We start from the raw sequence: 21,474 nt of genomic DNA, 5'->3' as shown, positions 1-21,474 counted from the left end.
CCAAGCTGCAAACAGTGCAAGGTAGTTCTCAGAAACTGAATCCAATGCTACTGCACAGATTCCATCTTGTTGGACAGAGGACACAGATGCCTGTTAATGTACTTAACACTTCATGTTTAATGTCCCGAAACACAGCATCTCATCTGGGTGAGGTTTTAATTAATTCTGTGATTTTATAAACAGTTGCACCAGTATCTCTTAGGTTAGTATTATTTTTAACACATCCTGGGCATACCAACTTCAAGGCATGCCTATAGCAATAAGTAAATATAGCTCATGGTTCCTCCTGCTGCAATCTGTTGCTACATATCAGTGTTTCTCAACCTGGGAGACATAATCCCTGGGAAAGGGAAGGGGGTTTGAGGGACAGGTGGGGGGGGGGTGTCATAATCGAAGGTAAGAAAAAAAAACTGTGTGTGCCAGATCAAAGTTCATTTTTACACAGAAAAAACTGTAAATTCACTTTTTACAAATTGCAAGTTTTACACAGTCCTTCAATCAGGCACTTGTGCTCATTTTGTACCAACTAATTTTTTTTTTTTTTACTTTGGGTTGAACTGAATAAACACTCAGCAGCAGGTGTTTCTCCACAGATAATTTATTTCATTGCTTTGTTTTTAATCGCAACCATCAATGTGAATCCCAATTCAGATAAATAGGACGTTGTGAATGGGATTAAAAACTTTCAAAGCTTCGGTTACAAGTTCGGGATACTCATGCTTCTGTGCCATCCAAAACATGCACATGTCTTCTGAAGAAAACCAACACTGAAGTGTTTTATCAGATAAAAGCTCAATAAGTTTATCTTGTAGTTTTCCTGTAAATTCGGCAGACTCAACTACTCTTTTGTTGAGCAGATTAATTATCCACCTCCTGCCAAGTTCGTTGTCAGGTGGGAAGTAATCCTGCCGCTGCTTTTTAAGTTCAAGAATATGTTCAATCATAATGTTTAATTGTTTCACACTCGGCATCGGCAATTTCATAAACTTGCAACTCAGTGGAAATGACTCAAAGTTTCCACTCTGAAGCTGAACAGACCAGGCTCCAAGCTTCTTTCCAAAGGCTCTCACTTTGTCTCCCAACACAATTATGTTTTTGTGTCATCCTTAAAAACTCATATTCAGCTCATTCAGATGACTGAAGACGTCTGGCTAAGTAATCCAACTGAAGAAGTCATGATGGGTCGCTGAACAATTTAGCAAAGAAGAACCCTGATCCTGTAGAAACACAAGTACTTCAGCTTGCAATTCAAAAGGCTGCCTAACACTTTTCCCCGTCAGAGCCACCTCACTTCAACATACAAGGGAAGACTTTTATGACGTGTGCCCATTTAATATCATAAAGCTGCAAACAAGTGAGCTGATAGAGGCTGACTTTATGAAATTCACAACTTTTACAGACACCTCACACACCTGATGCAACTCAGAAGGCATTCCTCCTTTGGCAACAAGTGCTTGCTGATGTAAAAAGCAACGGGTCCAAATTGCATGTGGCATAATTGTTTTTAATCTTCCAACAAGCCCATTGTTCTTACCAGTCCATTGCATTGGCACTGTCACTGCATATAGCAACAGATTTGTCCCCAATCAATTTCAAAATATTCGGTAGCTTCAAACATGTTAAATAGACATTCACCAGTTGTGTGGCTAGGCAGCACTTTACAGAAGAGCATATTTTCCTCAGCAGTAGTATATGAACTACATTGAACAAAAGCTAAGAACTGCCCTGAGCCTGAAATATCTGTTGATTCATCAAACTAAACAGCCAGAAAATTCACAGCATTTAAAAAAAAAAAAAAAATTCCCAACTGCTCACAAATGTCATCAACCATTTCATTAATACACCTCAAAACTCTATCATTTGATAAAGGAATAGCTTTAAGCTTATTTGCCTCTTCATGGCCAAGCACACTTGTAACCATATCTAATGCCACAGGAATTATGAGATTCTCAGTTATTGTATGTGCCTTACATCTTTGGGCAATACGAAGTGACACAAGATATGAAGCTTCAAGAGCATTCTTACTGACATTACTTATATTCAACATCAGTGTTTGCTGGCTATTCAAACTGTTCAATTTTCCCTTAAAGAACAAGCCTCTTGAGTTCTTTAACTGTGAATATTTACTTTCCAAATGCCGAATTAATTTTGAAGATTTCATGCTATCAGCATTCTGCAGTTGACCATACACAACACAATGAGCTTTATTTTCAATCGCTGTAAAGCCATACATTAAACAGTTGCAATCGTATTTTCTGTATTTCACCGTCTTCACGCATTCATTCAGTGAAGTACTTGGTTGAGCTCTTGTTAATTTATCCACTGCACAAGATGACCTCACTGAAAAGTGTGCATACACTATTTGCTAGCCGGGAAGAACACCACCACTGTCTAGACAGGAAGCAGCAGTGAAATCACGTGGTTGTGTGAAGCCTGTTACTATAAATGACAGCATATTTTGGGGGGGTAAGAAATCTCTTTGCTAAAATAAAAATAAAAAAAAAAAAAAAAAAAAAAGAGTATAGGAACTGAAATTACTCAATATATTTGTGTAGATTTGAAACATTAGCTTATTAACGCTGGTGGGCCAGTATTATTCATAATTTGCTTAATGATATTTAAGGTAGGAAGTCACAATTTTTTCCAGTCTTAGTGTGTGTGGGGGGGGAGAGGAGGGAGGTCATAAGTCCAAAGGGGGTCACCAGCACAAAAAGGTTGAGAAACACTGCTACATTTGATACTAAGCCTGCCACATCAGCAGCACGATCATAGCATTGTCTGCAATTGTTGATTCTCAGATTTATATGCAATAAATATATCTTAATTACTGATACGATTTCCTCCACTGATGTACAGGCAATATTGTGCAACTCAATGAACTCTTCATGAACTTTCATGTTATCATCCACGTTTTGCCTGCAATATAACACTTGCTCTTTGTTGGAGAAGTCTGTTTCCTCAAGCATAATTCCCTCTCCAGAAATTTTCTCAGAAATATCACTCATGATTTTAAGAGCCATGATTTCAATTACCTCCTTCTGAATAATTGGACTTGTGAATTTGTTTTGACTCTTTCAGATACCCTGAAATATCAAGATCATATTCTGCCTGCAAACAAAGCAGCTGAATAAAGTTGCAGTCAACCTCGCCACATAAGGGCATATTTTCAGCTTGTTCAGTATAACTGCCTCGCAAATACAAGTCTTTGTCTGGCAAGATAATTTATACTATTTTCATTAGGATCTATCTATTTTCTTTTTTCTTCCAAGAGTACTGAAAATGTTGGTGACATGCTAAGTTCTTTGTGGTCTTTCGAAAAACACAGTTGCTTTGTGGTGACATGAAGAAGCTTGTTGCCTCTTAATATGAAAAAGACGAGAAAAATTTAAGACAATCTAGATGGTCTGAAAGCTTCATCTGTGTACTGTGATAGACCCAGGCCAGTTGGGTACAGCAGAGTAGCAGAAGGCAGATATACTGGCCACTGGATTAACAGTTTTCTGTTCCCTGACTGACCAGAGCAGGGACTGCTCCAGGCTAATGAGAACACCTGATTCCAATTAACCTGCAAAGAGTCAGGTGAGGCCATTAAGCTAATGTGACCACCTGACTCTAATTAAGGCCCCTCTGATACTATAAAAGGACTCACTCCAGTCAGGCAGAGGAGAGCCAGGGAGCCAGAGGAGGGGAAGTGCGCCGAAGGGCTGGTTAATGAAGACACCCTCAAGTCATTGGTAAGGGAGCCCTAAGGTAAGGGTGAAGAAGGGAGAAGCAGGAGAGTTGTGGGGAAGTGGACCATGGAAATGTAGCAACTCTGGCAGTGAAAGGTTGGCTGCCAACAGCTGCTACCATTAGGGTCCCTGGGCCGGAACCCAGAGTAGAGGGCGGGCCCGGGTTCCCCCCAGCCCACCACTACAGGAACACCTCCTAGGAGGGGAAGTCAGGCCCCTGTCAGGACAGGAGGCTAAACTGTTCTGAAACAAGCCCCTAGGGACAACAGACATTGGGAGTTCTCTCACCAACCTCCTTGCTGGCTTATGATGAAAAGGGCTCAGTAGACTGTAACCCTGGCCCTAGAGAGAGAAGGGCTACGTGGAGGGCCGCAGTGAGCCACTGAGGCTAACATATACTGCCTAGAAGCACGGGACCCACAAGGACAAGGTAGGAGCTCTGCCACAGTACTTAGTCAAAAGTAGTTTGTGCCTAAAAGCTGTACAATGGTAGAAACAAGTATGCTGTCACTAGCTTCAGAATAACAGCCACTGAAAATCATCAAAACTGGATAAGCAGAAAAAACAGCCTTATTCCACAAAGTTACACACAGGGAAAGACTAAAGTAACGGTTGATCAGGTGACACAGAAATGCTAACGGTATCAGGCAACTGACATTTAATTCCTGTTGCAGGTAATGGCTTAAAGTCACTGAGTTCTTTGTAGAACACTCTATTGTGGCAAGATGAAGAAAGGCAACACCTGATTTGTTGATTACACTAGAAAACAATTGCTTTTATGATTTGCTTATGTATCCGCCTTGGGTTTCTACTTCATCCAGAAACTCTGAAGAGGAAAGACAACAAACAAGATAGCATGCCTGGCTTCAGATGCCTTCTTTTTTCCTCCAACTCTAGTCCCCACCAAATAAAAAAAAGTTGTCTATGCCCATGCCTATGTTTTGTGGTCCTTAGGCATGACTGCTAAGAAAATGTATACTTGGTCACAAACTGAAAACGAGTCAACACCGCAATTTTTAAACAGAAGTGTTTGAATCAGCCCATTGTTATGAAGGTAGGAGGCATCGCCTTCCCAGCTGCTTCCCACTATCTTTTGCAGTCAACTCTAACATGGACTGGAGTGCTCTGAATAGCACTGCAGCAGCTCCCCTACTGCTGCCTGCTACACCACATGGAAGGAAGCGAAGTAGAAACTCCATTGCTTATTCTCTCTGGCAGGCTGTGGAAGCCCTAAGGAGAGGAGGATAGGTTCTCAGTTGGCTCTGTCTCAGCCTAGGAGAGTGCCTAGCAAAGGACATCTCCCCTCCAGCTAGGGCAGCCCAACAGAGTGGAAAATGAGAAGAAGTCAACCAGTTATGGCTCCCTGATTTCTTATTCCAGTCCCTACCCAGTAAGAGCAGTCTTGCTCACAGGAGCTGGCTATGGCCCCCAAGGAACCATACACCAACGAAGACAACCAGTGTTCATCATGCTCCAAGCCAATTCCCTCCTCACCCCATGTGAAGCTATGGGGAGGGATGCATAGGAGCCAGATACATCATCTCTTGATTAGTCAGTCTTGCTCTGGGTCTGTGGTTTCTGCTTCTTATGTGCTGCTCAAGTGAAACAAAGGGAGTGCAACCAGTGGCGTAGCCAGGTGGAGGGAACAGGGGGAGCATCGTAAAAAAAAAAAAAAGGCGCCACCTGCTGCGGTGCTTTTACTGATGGGGCGGTGCTTTTACTCACCCGGCGGCGTTCCGGGTCTTCGGCGGCGGGACCCTCACTCGCGCCGCGCGTCTTCGGCGGCATTTCCTTCAGTGCTGCCGAAGACACCCAGAGGGAGTGAGGGCCCGCCGCCGAAGTGCTGCTAAAGATCCGGAGCGCCGCCGGGTGAGTAATAATTAAAAAGTTGCCAAGATGCTCAGTGGGGGAGCGGCCACTGCCCCACTCCCCACAGCTACTCTACTGAATGCAACAGTACAGAGAATATGCCTCAAAGCAGGAGTTCTCAAACTTTGTCATAGTGAGCCTCCCTGAGCTATGAAAAAAATTACTGCACCTCCCCATAGTTTACTAACACAATATAACAAACAAAAATCCTATATGTTGCAAAAAATGAATGTACAAATGGAAGCAGCTAAAATAAAACTCCACAAACATTTTAGAAAACATGACACTAAACAATGATATATTCAGTACAATAGCCATCTATCCTATCTTGTCAGTGAGAGGGGTGTGTTTATTTCCTCACTGTCCAAAGTAGCGGAATTCGGAATTGCAGTGTAGAAAGGAAGAGATGTAAGTCATCTTCAACAGCAAGCTGGGAGAGATACTTTGTTTTAATTGTGGTTAATGCTGAGAAGGCTCATTCACACAGGTAGGTGGATTAAAAAGGAGAGGGCTGTAAGAGCCTGGTGTGTTAACACATGAAACTCGGATCCCACTGATAACCGAAAGTCTGCAACTGGCATTTGTGAAAATTTGTGCTGCAGTTCCTTGTCGCTTGACAGGTCCATAAGGCTTTCCTCTTCTTTTGAAGACAGCATATTTGTTGTGTTCGGCTTAAAGCCGAATGGGTTCCTGATCCCATTGATTACATTTGTCTTTGCCCACTTCAGGAAAGTATTCACAAAACTGTTCCTGCAGCTCGCCTAAGTGCTCAACAATTACATCCTGGATACTGTCAACTGACAGATCACCGCACTGTTGCATAACACTCTCTACTGTTGAAAATATGGAAACAGATCCCTGCTGCACATGTGAAGACCACAATTCAAGTTTGTTAGTGAATGCAGCTATCCGACCATTATCAATGAAAACATTTGTATCTCGTCCCTCAAGTGACACATTCAAGGAATTCATTCGCTCAAATAGATCTGCCAGATATGACAAGGATATCTGAGAGTGTCACTGAAATGCTGTATGAGTTACTATTGGCAAGAAAAATATGGACTTCCTCACGCACTTCACATAATCTTGTCAGCACCATGCCCCAGGACAGCCAACAAACGTTTGCATGTAACTGTATGAAGTATGCCCCCCGACACTTTGCAGAAAATGGCAAAAACCCTTGAATTAACCGGGTGCAACTTTATAAAGTTTATAATTTTTACTGCATCTGAAAGAACATTGCTGAGTTCCTCTGGCATCTTCTTAGCAGCCATTGCCTGTCTGTGGATAATGCCATGATTCCAGGTTGCTGTAGGGGCCACTTTTTGTACCCTTCTCACAACCCTGTCCTGTCATAGACTGTGCTCCATCGCTACAAATTCCAAAACAAGACACAGGCCTTGATTGGGGACATTGGACAAAATTATTTAATAGTTTAAAAAGCTCTTCACCAGTTCCTCCTGTTGGAAGTCGATGGCAAAACAGAAATTCCTCTTAATTCTGTTGCTGTAGCAAAACAAATATATACCAGTAGCTGTGCAGCATTTGATATATCGGTAGACTCATCTATCTGAATTTAATATGGGCTCTGACAAACACTTTCTAGGAGCTGCTCTTTTATATCAGTGACCATCTCTGCAATGTGGCGTGAAACTGTGTCATTAGAAAGTGGGATCACATCTAGCTGTGATGCTGATTTCTCTCCATTCATCACCGCAAACATATCCTTTGCAGCTGGAAGTAGTAGTTTCTCACATATGTTGTGCAGCTTACCAGCTTTGGCAATGCGCAAAGCCACATGGTAAGAAGCCTAAGTAGCCTTCATGTTAACAGTGCTGTATACTTCAACAACTTTCTTTTGTCCTGTTAACTCATTGACCTTCCTCTGAAAAAAAAAAAAAAAAAAAAAAAAAAAAAAACTATGGGTTTAGATACTAAAGTAGTTATTTCGAGATGCCAGTGTAGCTTGCAGAGCCTCATATTGTCGTTTGCTAGTACTTCGCCACACACAACACATTGAGACCTTGGTGCATAGCCTGACCCGCTCCATGTAAAGCGCAGTTTGAAATAAGCTTCATCATATTTTCGGCTTCAGCTTGTGTTATTCGCTTTTCTCCATTTGTCACAAAAACAATCCATTTCTCATATAAACGGTTTGTCACTTGTTGCGCGCTGCTGCTAATATTTTTAATTTCTTGGGCAGGGGAACCACGCAATGAGGTCTGACCTGTCACAGTTGCTAGTGAAGAGCTTTGCAGCGCCTGCGGCTCCTGCTGTAGATCGGGACAGGCTGTGGCTTAAGCTCTCATCCTGGGCTCTCGCTGTCAGAGCAGGGCAGGCTCTGGCTCTCAGAACAGGGCAGCTTGGGCTCCAGCTCTCCCCTTTAATCTCTAACCCCGGGTTTGCATAGCCCTTCTGCATGAGCCTCAGCTGCCCAGGGCTGACAGCCAAAGCTTATTTAAAAAAAAAAAAAAAAAAAAAAAAACAACCACCACCCCCCCCCACACAGCGCTCACGCCTCTGTGACAGGTTCCCTGGGTTGCAACCTGGAACTGGGGTACTGCTGAACCCTCTGGCATATCAACCTGGGTTCCCTCTCACACAGTGATGCTGTGACAAGCTGCAAGCCTCTCCAGGTACTGCACTTACACAGCCACCCACAGGCAGGGACACACACAGCTGAGTTACATGAATGCTTCTCCTAGCCACTTATGAACTAACAATAGAGAGGTTCCAACCAATTCCCCCAACTCTCCAGCCTAGGACCCCAGGACTGTACTGTCCTGCTCTGGTCAGAAGTCTGACCAGTGTAAGTTTATTATCCAGTCTGCCCCTCCCCTCAATGTGGAGAGCACATGCATCAGCTTTTGTACAATAAGCAGATTTCCCAAGCACTACAACCAAAACACCCTGTTAAAGGTAAAATATAAAACAGATTTATTGACTACAGAAAGATAGATTTTAAGTGATTATAAGTAATAAGCGTACAGCTCAAAGTTGTTTACTTAAGAAATAAAATAAATCTGCAGTCTTAGTTCTATAAACTAGACTGAATTTAAATCAAGCAGTTCCTTAATACACAAGTTGGGACTCTCCTTTCCAGCCTGGGACCACCTCCCCTGTTCAAAATCTCTCCTCCAGATGTGTGTCCAGGTGCTGAGTTGTGGGGGGGAGTGAGGCCAAATGATGATGTCACTTCCCCCTTTTATAGCTTCTTTCAGCTTGCTGGAAACATCTATGCTTGTTTCCTGGCTCAATCAGTCTCCATTGTCTACGTGCTATTTCTGAGAAGTCTCCATTGCATACGGTTCCTGCGACAGTCCTTGTGAGTGTGTATTCCCTTTAACGGGCTGTTAGCACATCTGGCTCCTCCACTGTTGTACCTGAAAGGGTGGTTGTGGGTGTTTCCAACTTAGTTCAGTAATACATATATAGCAAAACTTCATAACTTCAAACACAATGCTAGCACATACAATCCAACAGGATAATAATGTTCAACAGATCAAGACTTTTAAAATGATACCTCAGAAGGCATACATTGTACAAATAATATAATTATATGACAGTGGTGAATATGGGGGTTCTAGGGTGCTGCTTTCAGGCACAGAGTGCCACAGCCTCCCTTTACACATTCCCGCATCTCCCTTGGGAGGCGTGCCCCGTACTTTGAGAACCGCTGCCCCAATTTATTATGATTATGTTTATGGCCCCCCAGATTTTTATAAAGCATGTTCAACACCCAAGCTGAAAAAAAAGTCAGACACCACTGCTCTGTACTCTCTAGCAGGACAGAATCTGACTCTCGTTCAAAAGGTTTCTGACTACCTTTGTTAAGAAAATGTCAGTACCTTCTGACAAGAACCACTAAGGTTATAAGGGTGGTGCTAAAATGATTTCCCTAACCACCCAGACAAGAATTCATTACTGTGGAAAATGTTTCCTTCACGCAACCAACAGGGTTGACGAAATACCCTTCCAGACTTGAATCCTCCTTTGGCTTGATTGATCAATCATCCTTAATAGAAGGAGTTCCCAGGAAGTTATCTTACATATGGAAAAGAACTTATTACTTTCACGACTTAGAACAGTTCCTACCACCATCTTGAGCGACTCCTCCCAACAGGACAATGGATTAAAAAAATATATATATTAAAAAAAAATTGTGATGTGGGTTTTTTTTAAATCAAAAACATCTATTTAATTTCAAAATAAACCTATTTAAAATTAAATGTGAAATTATGACAATCTACATTAAGGTCTAAATTTATTATAATCTATTGAAACCATTTAAATAAATAAAATAATATGCCACACCAATCAACATTGGACTGAAGAGAAATGCAGAAAATATGCTGAACATACTGATAGCACTGGATAAATTACAAAAGGATAGCTGCTCTACTGCTGATATTGTTGAAATTTGAAAGAACTTCAAGAAACTGTAGAAAAAACTCAACAAAGCTAAATTATAGGCAATGAAGAAGCAATTACTCTGCCTCATTTTCATGACAATATGCTCAACAATGTACCAGGGTAGATGTTTAACAGTTGAAAAAAATATGCTGCTATAGCATTGGCATCTAATAATCATGCCACCTGCAATGAATTTCAAGGCTGGAGGTGAACCATGCAAGCAGTACTCCTGTTCTTCATGCAAGCAGTATAAGTTTGCTGCCAAAGTTTTTAAGAAAGGCAAACTACTGAATTGGTGGAAATCACGAGCTAAGCCCTAGAACCAACATTTGTTGAAGACACACTAAATAGCTTTTGGCAGCAGTAGCCTTTTCTGCAGGTGCCAAGAAAATATTTTCTTAATTTGGATTAGTTCATTCCAAATTAAGACACCAAATGGGAGTTGAAAAAGTACAAGCTTATTTTCCTCTTCCAATCTATGAATAAAAACAATGTGGGAGAGGATGAGACCTATGAGTTTTCAAAACCTGAAGGATTTTGTGACCAGAAGGTATCAGTTAAAATTCAAACTACAGATAATACTTCCTTTGTTTAAGAAGTCAGTTTTAAATGCAAAATATCTTTTGATCAACTTTTTTCTTTATGTATCTAGCACATTCAACTTAGTTTTATTTAACGAATACAATTTTTAAATGCTGTTGCGCATTTAATTGAATTCCAATTTCCATTCAAATGCAGTTTGACACAAATCACAAGTTTAAAAAAAAAAAACACACCACGAAACGTGTCAGTCACCATTGTCTAACATGAAAAAGTAAAAATTAAGAATCTGAATAAAGGTATGTTCAATTATAAAACTGCTTAAATAAGTGTGTATAGATATAGTGTCTCTTCCTGGTTAGTAAAAAGAAATACCAAATTTAGTGTAGAGGCTATATTTTGTCGCTAAGCAACATGTGTTAATGGTTACACCAAACAATGGGAATGAACCTCTCTTTAGGAAAATAAGTATAAATGCAAAACAACTAACATAGATGACTTAAATCAAGGTTTCCTGCTTACTGATTTAAATAATGAATTACATCAGTGATTTAATCACTAGCTTATACCATTCCACCCTATCCCAGAGCCAAACCCCAAAAGAAAAGGAACTGCACCAAAAAAAAAAAAAAAACTAGTTGTAATATACAAATAGAGCACCCAGATTCAAAACAAGCTTTCCCCACACATTTTCGCCCATCCACCTTAGTCCTGAGCAGACATAAAACGACCATGCCAATTCACAGTAGACCCCATTTCACTACAAAGCTAAACTGAACAGAAACTTTCCTGATAGCAAAATATTCCTCAGCAGCCAAAGCAAAAGTGCTGACAGTTGAAACACTTACGGACCATTATACTTCAATGGGTAGGTTTGTGTCTCTTGTAGCAAGGTGGTACTTTAATGACTCTGAATTTCATCTATGGAACATTCCTAATCTGATCTCATGCTAAAACATGGATAGACTGTGCATATTTAGAGAACAAGGATTTTCCACAGCCTACTACCCATAGCAAACTGTGGTGGTTATAGTGCACATAAAATTCCAGAAGGAATTAGGCCATGTTACATTCATAAAGTGCAATTTACTACTGAAGTGCTGGAAAATATTACAAAGTAAGTACAAGGTCAAGAGATGATCTAATGACAAAGCTAATTGATAAAGTAAAAAAAAAAATGTTAGGCAACAAAGTGAATAAAACAAATGACAATGCACTAAAACAGACTGCCCTAATACAGACTGGGAAGGTAGTGGGGAGGAATGGTCTTCCTATGTTTTTGGACAGTGTTTAGCATAGTGGTGCAATGATCCTTTAACTCATGGCACCAGCTGGCTCCAAGCTAATAAAGTCAATGTAATATAGGTTTGTTTGGGTTTTTTTTAACCAGTTGATAGGACTCATACACAAAACCTTCCCTAAACTGAAACACACTCAATCCAATGCACTTTTAAAGAGGGATTAACTGAAGGGCAGGTACTAGCCCCCTATTTCCTCCCTAAAGTTCCTTTATTCCTCAAGTACTCAGAACAGTTACCTGATATAGTTTCCTGCAGTACCCCATCTAAAAAGGGAGGAAGGATTTTCTTGTATTTAAGTTACAGGACTGGGAGTCAGGAGTTTTGGGTTGATTTCCTGTGTAACTTAGACAAGACACTTCACTTCTCTGTACCTCAGTTTTCCCATCTGAAACTTACCTGTCTCATAGGGCTGAGGAAAGGTTCAGTTTTTTCATGTCTGTTATATACTTTGAAGCCTCAGAGGTAAAGTTCTATATAAATGCAAAATATTAGAAACTGATATTTCAGTGCATGAAATCTTACTGTAAGCGAACCACGGTTTCTTCATGCTTCTTCTCTAGCTCTATCATTAAGTAAATTCAACAGGAAAAAAAATAAGAAAAAGCAAGGCAGTGTACATCACTGGATAATTATACAGAACAATGTTCAACTAAAGGATCAATACAGTATAACATTCAGCCAAAATTATGTAAGAGGCAGGCTTCACAAACGTTTATCATGTTGGAGAAGTGTAGGGGTGGTCAGGGGGAGGAGTGAAAGGCAAAGAGGAGAATGTTTAAATAGTATCTCTTACTAGCGTAAGTATTTCAATTAACATGATATAACAGAATTCAATTTTACATAAGTACTGAAACTATTCTACCAAAATAAATGGGGAAGTTGGTTTGATCAAAACATAGACTTGTTCAGTCAAGGTACTCAAGTTGAAGAAGAATTATAATAAAATATAAGAATGCTCACATGCAAGCCTGAAAAACAAATGACTTGAGTGCGCACACAGCAAGTGACAGCCTACATTCCAGCTCCAGACTCCACCTCACTTCATAGCTCTTTCCTGTATCCAGGGCACAATAGCAATTTTTTTTCTTCAGGCCGTCCCTATCAATCCAGTCTTTAGCTCAGATATCTGGATACAATAGGTGCTAGATGAAGGGAGTCCTGAGAGTACTGAAAATATGTTATTGAGATACAACTCTTTGGAAGCTTGAAACTGGAATTTAATCTGTCATACACAAACACAAGTGTTATTGCAGAGTTGTCAAAACAAAGATGCTTGGCACACAAATAATGAAGATTTACTTCAAAATGTATTCTTTCCAGGTGAAGAGCTACCCAGATGGATGAAATACAGGAGTTTCAATTGCTGAGGAAACTATGTTTTGAAATGGAAATTCATTACACATGCAAGTCAAGCCTTCCTACTTCCTCTGACTACTCCAGCACTCAAATGCATATAATGAAACATTATACTCTAGAAGATCTCTTTTTAAATTAACAAGACTGGCATTTATTAATTTTGCCTTGAAATTCATTACATGGTTATATCAAACAGTTGTATTAATTAGATGTACAGATGGAAGTTTATTTACAATATAACATTGCTGTTAAATATAAAGCTGCTGGCATCTTTTTTTTTCTTTGTCTACACACACACACACACACACACACCAGATACAAACAATATAAATAGACAAGATGGAGAGGAACCACAGATCCCACTCTGGCCCAGTACATGTTACAGGCCTTCTTTCATTCTATAACTGTCTCGCCACTCCATTGTGAAATATCAGGCATTTTTTTATTACTATTACTTTTAAAACAATAAAAATAATCCAGTTTTCAGGACAATCTATAATATTATTTCAAAAAATACTACAATAAAAGAGCATTCAGTTGCAAGGTCAAGAACTCAAAAGTTAAGAAATGCCAGAATTAAGGCCCGAATTCACTGGCCTTGTGTGCATGTATCAGTACAGTCTTTAATTATATGGTCACATACTATTTTTCCCTCTCAGGAACCCAGACCCAATCAATGCACGCAATGGTTGACGCTCTGGGGATGAATAAGGGTTGTGTATTGAAGGAGACTTGTCTACAGGACCCCTGTCTCACTTGCTGCAAATGCTGGACGGAATGTAGTGAATGAGGCAGTGGATTGCAGGAAGGAACGGTCTCACACTTAAGGCAGCTGATTGCTACCCTGGAGAATTGGATTCTCTGGACATTTTTTTTTTAAAGGTAATTTCCTTCTTTTTTTTTTTAATTGAAAAACAGAAGTCCCATACTGTGGAACCATACTTCTTCTTATGATCCAAGCTGAGGAGTTAGAACCTTTAGATCCGCAGCTGGATAATTAAACAAACATCAGTGCACGAAACCAAACAGGATACCCCAAGATAGCATTTGGGAGGGCGAAGGGATGGGGCGGAGGGGCTGAGAAAGTGGCAGGGGCTGTTCTTCCTGTGTGTTTAGACAGTGCCTAGCATATCGTAGGCACTGCTAACAGTAATCTTCTAATTCATTTGATTTAAACGGAGTTACTGGAAGCCCCAGCTGGCTGTTAATCTCTATGTGACCCAATCCCTGGAAGAAGGATGAGACACTTTGCCAGTAGGTTTCACAGCTATTTGCTGACATCAAAGGAATACAGCAACTGATGACTTTGAGGTCCAATTCCAAGTTCTGTAAGGAAGGGGCAAAGACCTTTCTTCCCTTCTACTCACTGCCTGTCTCCCACCCACCTAGCTCCTGTTGCCTACCCCTTCTGCTCCTCCTGACCCTTTGGCTCCTACAATCCATTCACCCTCCCACCCCTTTCCCTGATCCCTCTGCATCCCACTGCTGTGCTTTCTCCTTAGTTCCTGGATCCAGTCAGCAAGAGCACTGTGAGCATCTCCCCACTCTCAGTTTCAAACAGCTGGCACTACAGTGGCCCCTGGTGTCCAAAAGCAATTCCAGGAAAAGTCCTGTTCAGTCCCTGCAGCCCTGGGACGGAGCATGTTCAAAACTAGAATCTTAGGAGAATTTGGTAGCCAAACAAGTCTATCGTGCAAACTGACATTTTCAGAGGCTCATAACTTGGCCAAATTTAGATGGCTTTTCATGGGCACAGCAAAAGGCACATTCCTATCACAAGGGTGACTCCCTCTACCAAATGTGAAGACCCTGCTCCAAATCAGGGACGCACTATAGCTTCTTGGTGCAACTGTTATGAGCATTGTTTAACATTGGCAAAAAAAAGTTATTTTCGCCTAATCTTTCTTTGAAACATCTGAACTGTTTTAGCTGAAACTTTCCAATACAACTTCAGCCTGAGGCAGATACCCAGTATGGGAAATTTCAGCCCAAATGGCTAGAGTTTGGCAAAGTTATAAGCAACTGAGGACAGGGTCTTATACTGGGAAGTGTCAAGAAACCTTAAATAATAGCAGTGTTCTAAGTATGTACAGAATGTTATTTCTCTCACCAAAACTCTTTCATGGACCTTCACAGTCTTACACAGTTCTATGTCACACTATCATATCCACAACAAGTTTTAAAGAAACAAACAAACAGACAAAAACACACCTAGGATTTTCCACTTTTAAGAAAAGGTCAAGTTTTCCAAAAGTGACTGGAGATTTTTTTGGGAGGAGGGAGGGAGACCTTCAGTGTTGGTGCCTAACTTGAGGTGCAGTAGAGTGGACCGATTTTCGGGAAGTGCTTTTGAGTCTGTACCCTTTAAGATGTCTTAGGCTAGGCACCAAAAATCACTAGTCATGACTCAAAGTCTTGGCTTAGGTCTTTAAAATACAATTCTAATCTTATATTATCGATTTCATTGGTAATAAAGTAATAAAATTTTCAAAATCTAAAGCATCGCACCTCACCCCTCTCGTATCAACTTTTCATAAAAAAATCTAAGCATTAATTTCAGGAAGATGTTTCTACCAGAACTGTCAATTATCTGCATCCACAAACAGAATGTTTCTGCACCATTAAGAAATCATTTGGGAACAAAATAAGAATTCAAAGGATCCACACAAATATGATCCTGAACAAACATATATTTAAAGATTCATGAGTCTGTATTTTACGAAGAAGTGACAACTCATTTAACCAAAGGAAAAAAAATGTTTATTTAAGATTAGTGAATCACCAAATTCTTGACATTTAAATAATTAAGGGTCTTAATATCACCAAGTGGATCTGTTGCACTGGCAAATCTAAAAAATTAATAATCAATGTTCTATATGAATAATAGAATATTTACAGGCTGTATACATTCTGTCTTACACTGAAGTTTTATATTAACTATTTGCATTAAAATGTATTTCTATGATTTTTCTCTTTAAATATTAGACCGGAAAAAAAAAAAAAATCACAGAACAGAGATAATATCCAAACACAATATTGCATTTGATATCTGCTAACTGAAGATATTGGAAATTTGTTTTGCGCTCTCCCCTTGCAATCAGATATGGCTATATTACTTTTAAGGGTACAAGTCTTTGAATGGGAAAGGAAATTAATTGTAAACTAAAATTAAACCATTATACCCAAACTTACTGTAATGAACAGTGCTGACAAATATAACAGAGTTTAGACAGTCACTATTTTAATAAAGAGAAAATCATACATTTATTTCCAGTACTAATCAATATGCATTCAGAGGTACAGATAATTATGATTTATGCTTAAATATGCAATAATAAAATGTAATTTAGGAATTGCACCATTCTACAGCGAAAAGTTAAACTCTTATATAAGGGAATTAGGTTTCTTTAAACCTCAAATTTAAGATTTTCTTCTGTATTTAGAAAGGTAGATTTATTGAAACTAAAACATTAAATTATGATGCATTCACTTAAATACTTTATTAAAATCTTACTGATAATAAAAAAGAGACTGTTACTTACTGCTATTTCTCTGCATGCAGACATAGAAATTCCAGTACCTTCTATTTGTTTTAAAGCATAATCTTTATCATCTTTCCTGTGAAAGAAGAAAAGAAGTTTTTAAAACACTGCTATGTGCATTCAAAGCAAACTTATGCACTACTCAGATAACAGCTTCCAATCAATTTAAGTTCTGTAAATCATGTTCTTTTGATCCTTTGGTAGTTTTTAATGCCCTGCTTGCTACCTTAGAAATAAGAACTAAGCTGTATTAACTACCAGCACCTGGATTGATAACCTCAAATACAAGTAGTCAGTATATTAGAAAACATTTTTCGGTCCTATTCAATACAATGACTTCAAGAATACATAATTTTACATTTATCACATATGAGAAGTTAGTCTTTCAGTGAAGAAATCTGGGGTATAAACAATTTGTTAGATGATAAAATTACAAGTACATCAGCTTACACAGAAATAAAATGTATTACTCTGGAACACTCACAGTACAGATTTTGAACAATCATGCATACTTGTATATCCCAAGAGGTACATTAAATTCATTAAAACTTGCATGTAAGGAAACTTATCTTCCCTTTCCTCCAAACCTCAAAAACTAAAATTTCATACTGAAAAACCTGTTCCTACCAATCAAATCCTTGAAGCAGTTTAAAACCCAGCGGTAACTTCAGCGTTTTGTTCAGCCCTGCAAACTGAAGATTCTTCTAATTCACCATCAATAAACGTGAAATACCTGAAACTAGAAATTGTGGGAATATGGGGGGAGGAGGCTATTTATTTTATTTTTACATTTGGTCTTGAAGCCTGTTAGCAGCTGCAGCTACAAGGAGCAATGGCAGGAAAGGGCTACCTGTCCTGGACCTCTGGGAAGCCAGGTCTTTAGCCGCACACACACCACCAGGGTCTTTCCTGTCCCAGGAGCACTATGAGGACACTAAGTAAAACGATGTTTCCAATCTGTTTGCACATGCTTCATAAGGGTTTGTAACAGGCTAGAGAATTATTCTCTGAAGATTCTGTCTACCCCAAGTATGCTCTACCTGCACCCAGTTAGTAAGCATGCTCCAATCCAGAGCTGAGTAGGACTTTTTGTTCAACCACGCCTTCCAACAGCCAGGGCCACTATGGCCCTGGGAACTGGAACCGACAACAGACAGACTGTCTCTCCTGTGCTATCAATGCTCCCAAATAATACAGAGAAGGTGAGAGTAACCTGACTTGTTCAAAAAAGACAATGACAAATGCAGGCTGGGGTAGATAGCAGCAAGCTAAGGCAGGACAGAGGCGGAGGGAAAGCAGCAGAGGAGAACAGGCTAAAGAGGGACAGCTAGGGGATAAAGGCAAAAGTAGGACATGCTGAAGGAAGAAAGACACCACTACAGAACGCTCCCCTCTCAAACCTGGAATAGAATCCAGAATTCATGACTCTCAACATCCCTCAGTTATTTGCAGCAGTTGTGAAGCCTTAATTTGCCCCCTTGCTCATAAATATTATGGACAGTCTTTAATTAAATTAACTTATACGGTTTCCACAGGACCCATACCTTATTCAGTGCATAGGAGGAACGATACTCAAGCAATTAGTCAAGACTGCAGAGTGAGTGATACAGTTACTTCTATACAGCAGAACCTCAGAGTTACAAACACCTCAGAAATGGAGGTTGTTCGTAACTCTGAATAAAACATTATGATTGTTCTTTCAAAAGTTTAGAGCTGAACATTGACTTAATACAGGTTTGAAACTTTACTATGCAGAAGGAAAAAAACTGCTTTCCCTTTATTTTTTTAGTAGTTTACATTTATCACAGTACTGTACTGCATTCGCTTTTTTTTGGTCTCTGCTGCTGATTACGTACTTCCGGTTCCAAATGAGGACTGTGGTCAGCTTGTCGTAACTCTGGTGTTCGTACCTCTGAGGTTCTACTGTATTACAAAAGTTGGAAAGTATGTAATGAATGAGGCAGAGGACTGCAGGAAGAAAAAGGATGGTCTGGAGGTTATGGCAGTCAGGGCCGGCTCTGGCTTTTTTGCCGGCCTAGGCAAAAAAGCCCCCCGCCGCCGCCCCCCCAGCGCGGCAGGGGAGGGCGGCGAGCCCGGCCGGGGCTCTCCGCTCTCCCCGGCAGCCAGAGCACCGGGGGGAGGGCGGCGAGCCCGGCCGGGGCTCTCCGCTTTCCCCGGCGGCCAGAGCACCGGGGGGAGGGCGGAGAACCCCCGGCAGCCAGAACGCCAGGAGGAGGGCGGCGAGCCCGCCCAGGGCTCTCTGCTCTCCCCGACCAGCCGGAGCGCCGGGGGGAGGGCGGCGAGCCCCCGGCGGCTCCGCTCTCCCCGGCGGCCGGAGCGCCGCGGGGAGGGCGGCGAGCCCAGTCACAGCCCCGCTCTCGGGCCGGAGCGCCCCGCCGTGCCGCCCCCTCCAGGCGCCGCCCCAAGCACATGTTTGGTGGGCTGGTGCCAGCAGCCGGCCCTGATGGCAGTCAAATCCACCCCGGAGAACCAGATTCTATTCCTGCCTCTGCAACAGAATCTGTAGGTGGTTGAATCTGTAGGTGGTCCTGGGCAAGTCACCGACTCCAAACTTTTCACAGGTGGTCACAGTATGTTCCTCATTTTCTGCATGCCCTGAGACACCTGGGGCCTGATCTGCAGAAGTACTGAGCACTCACAATTGCAAATAAAGTCACTAGGAGCTATGTTCTGAACATATAAAATGCTACACAAATGCTAAATATTCTGAAATAAAAATAAAGCGCAAGGCATCTCAAGTTGGACTCTTAAAATTAGCGGACAATTTTCCTGTGCTTCAGTTCCCTGTAAAATGGGGGGAAATGCTGTTATCTTATTTCATAGAGATGCTGTAAAGAAAAAAAAGTTGTTTGTGAAACACTCAGATACCTTAATGTAGTGTCTGTGGCAGACATGTTGTTGCTATATAATGATTTTATGAAACTGTTAAAACTAAGAAAAATAAAACTGGTAAAACTACTATAAAACTCTGTACAACTACCATTTTGCATCAGAAGTGCATCAGAAACAACGACAAAGTTCCAATCCGGACCGTGCAGCGATGAGAAGGAACTGGAGGCGTGGTCAGTCTGCCCTGCCCTTTATCACCTCAGACAGACACACGAGGCGAGCCAGGGCGCCTGAGCAAACCAATGGGCACTACTTTCAAATTCTCCAACTCCAGACGCGTACGTAAGCCTCAGTGGAATACAACAGGGATCCTCCCCGATACATATTAGTATTGGTTTAGTTTAATGGGAACGAATGGGAAAACAAGCAGGAACACAACACCATAGCTCTAGAAAAGCAGCCTCCCAATAAACAAGACAACTGCCAGGCTGTTAATGAAAACGCTACTTCCACACTCCATCCAAAGTTTTATAGCTGTTTTGCCAAGGCTGGGAGCCAAGAGGTCAAAGGAACACTAAATGGTTAAACAGACTTTCTGAAAGGGGCAAGGGAGAACTGTCAGTGAACTGTTCTCTGGGGAAACAGACTGACATGGACAGAGAGAGGTTCTGTGGGAGAGTCCGAACAGTTGGGGACTTCCCAAGCTTGCAGAGGATGTTAAGCCTTAGGGAAGGCAAGCATGTGTACAGACTGTTTATTATTTTTATTTTAGTTCTGAAATGCTTTGGTTCTAAACAATATTTTCCTTTCAAAGGATGTCTGGTCATTGGATGCCACTGTGCATAGTTCCAGAGGAGCAGAACTGCAGGTATTAAATTTAAGTCGGGCCTGATGAGGTAATTTCATTTAGTACCTAGGGACTGCATCCCAAAGCCCAGTCTGAGTGGGAGATTCACCTGATTCCACTCAGAAAGGTGACAGCTTGAGGCGTCAGAGTCAGTGCGCTCAAAGACTGGATGAGGAGTTAGAGGCACAGTTAGCCCAGTGACTGTAATACTGCCACGGAAAAGATCATAAGAAAAAACTGTATTGAGTGCAGGATTTGACTGGTGTGCAATAAAACATGTCCTGGGGCCACACATTCAATCAAGAAAAAGCAATACTGAATAGCTATCCACTCTGAGCACTGTGCATCCCGTTCACTGAATGAGACAAGAGTTCTAAAATAGTATAGGATCATGTAACACTGGTCTACAATTTTTGAGAAGTCATCTGCTTCAGAGATAAAATGTGCTATTTATTATGTATTTTGATGTGCTGAATTCAAATATGACCATTAAAACAACTGGCTACTGTTTCTAAGATATTTAAGTTTTTACATTTTATGTCTATGTATATTGTGTAGATAGTAGAGTTTTAATCATAAATTGTAAACCTAGGTCTTTTCATGTGTTTATGGTTGCTTTACATGATAATATTTCACCTGTCCTGTTTATGTAACACTTTAAAAATCAGCAAAAGGGTTATATAAATAAAATTTATTATGAAACAAAAGGCAAAAAACTATTCTGTACATAGTTTAGTCCTGTTCAGTGTCTACTCGGCGCTTCTTGGCTTGTTTCTTGTATTCATTAAATGGAGCATCTCTTGTCACTGTCCAGCAATAGTCTGCAAGCATTGATGGGCTCCATTTGCCCTGATAGCGTTTCTCCATTGTTGCAATGTCCTGGCGAAATCGCTCGCCGTGCTCGTCGCTCACTGCTCCGCAGTTCGGTGGAAAAAAATCTAGATGCGAGTGCAAAAAAATGTATCTTTAGTGACATGTTGCAACCAAGGCTTTTGTATGCCTTGAGGAGGTTTTCCACCAACAAC

General features: G+C 40.9%; 1 protein-coding gene across 2 annotated transcripts in view; it reads right to left on the bottom strand.

Annotated features, from left to right (window-relative positions):
* The window catches only part of LOC112112821 (cyclin-dependent kinase 8), a 178,661-nt gene that overhangs the window by 92,947 nt on the left and 64,240 nt on the right, over positions 1-21,474 (bottom strand). For both annotated transcript variants that reach the window (XM_024208878.2, XM_024208879.2), the window contains exon 2: positions 16,753-16,828. In XM_024208878.2, coding sequence (XP_024064646.1) covers positions 16,753-16,828 — 76 coding nt within the window. The remainder of the gene's footprint in view (positions 1-16,752; positions 16,829-21,474) is intronic.

Source organism: Terrapene carolina, unplaced genomic scaffold (assembly GCF_002925995.2).
Source record: "Terrapene carolina triunguis isolate 2854851 unplaced genomic scaffold, T_m_triunguis-2.0 Scaffold139, whole genome shotgun sequence".
NCBI lineage: Eukaryota > Metazoa > Chordata > Testudines > Emydidae > Terrapene > Terrapene triunguis.
Note: the sequence above shows the minus strand (reverse complement) of the source record. Positions and strands in the feature narration are given on the sequence as shown.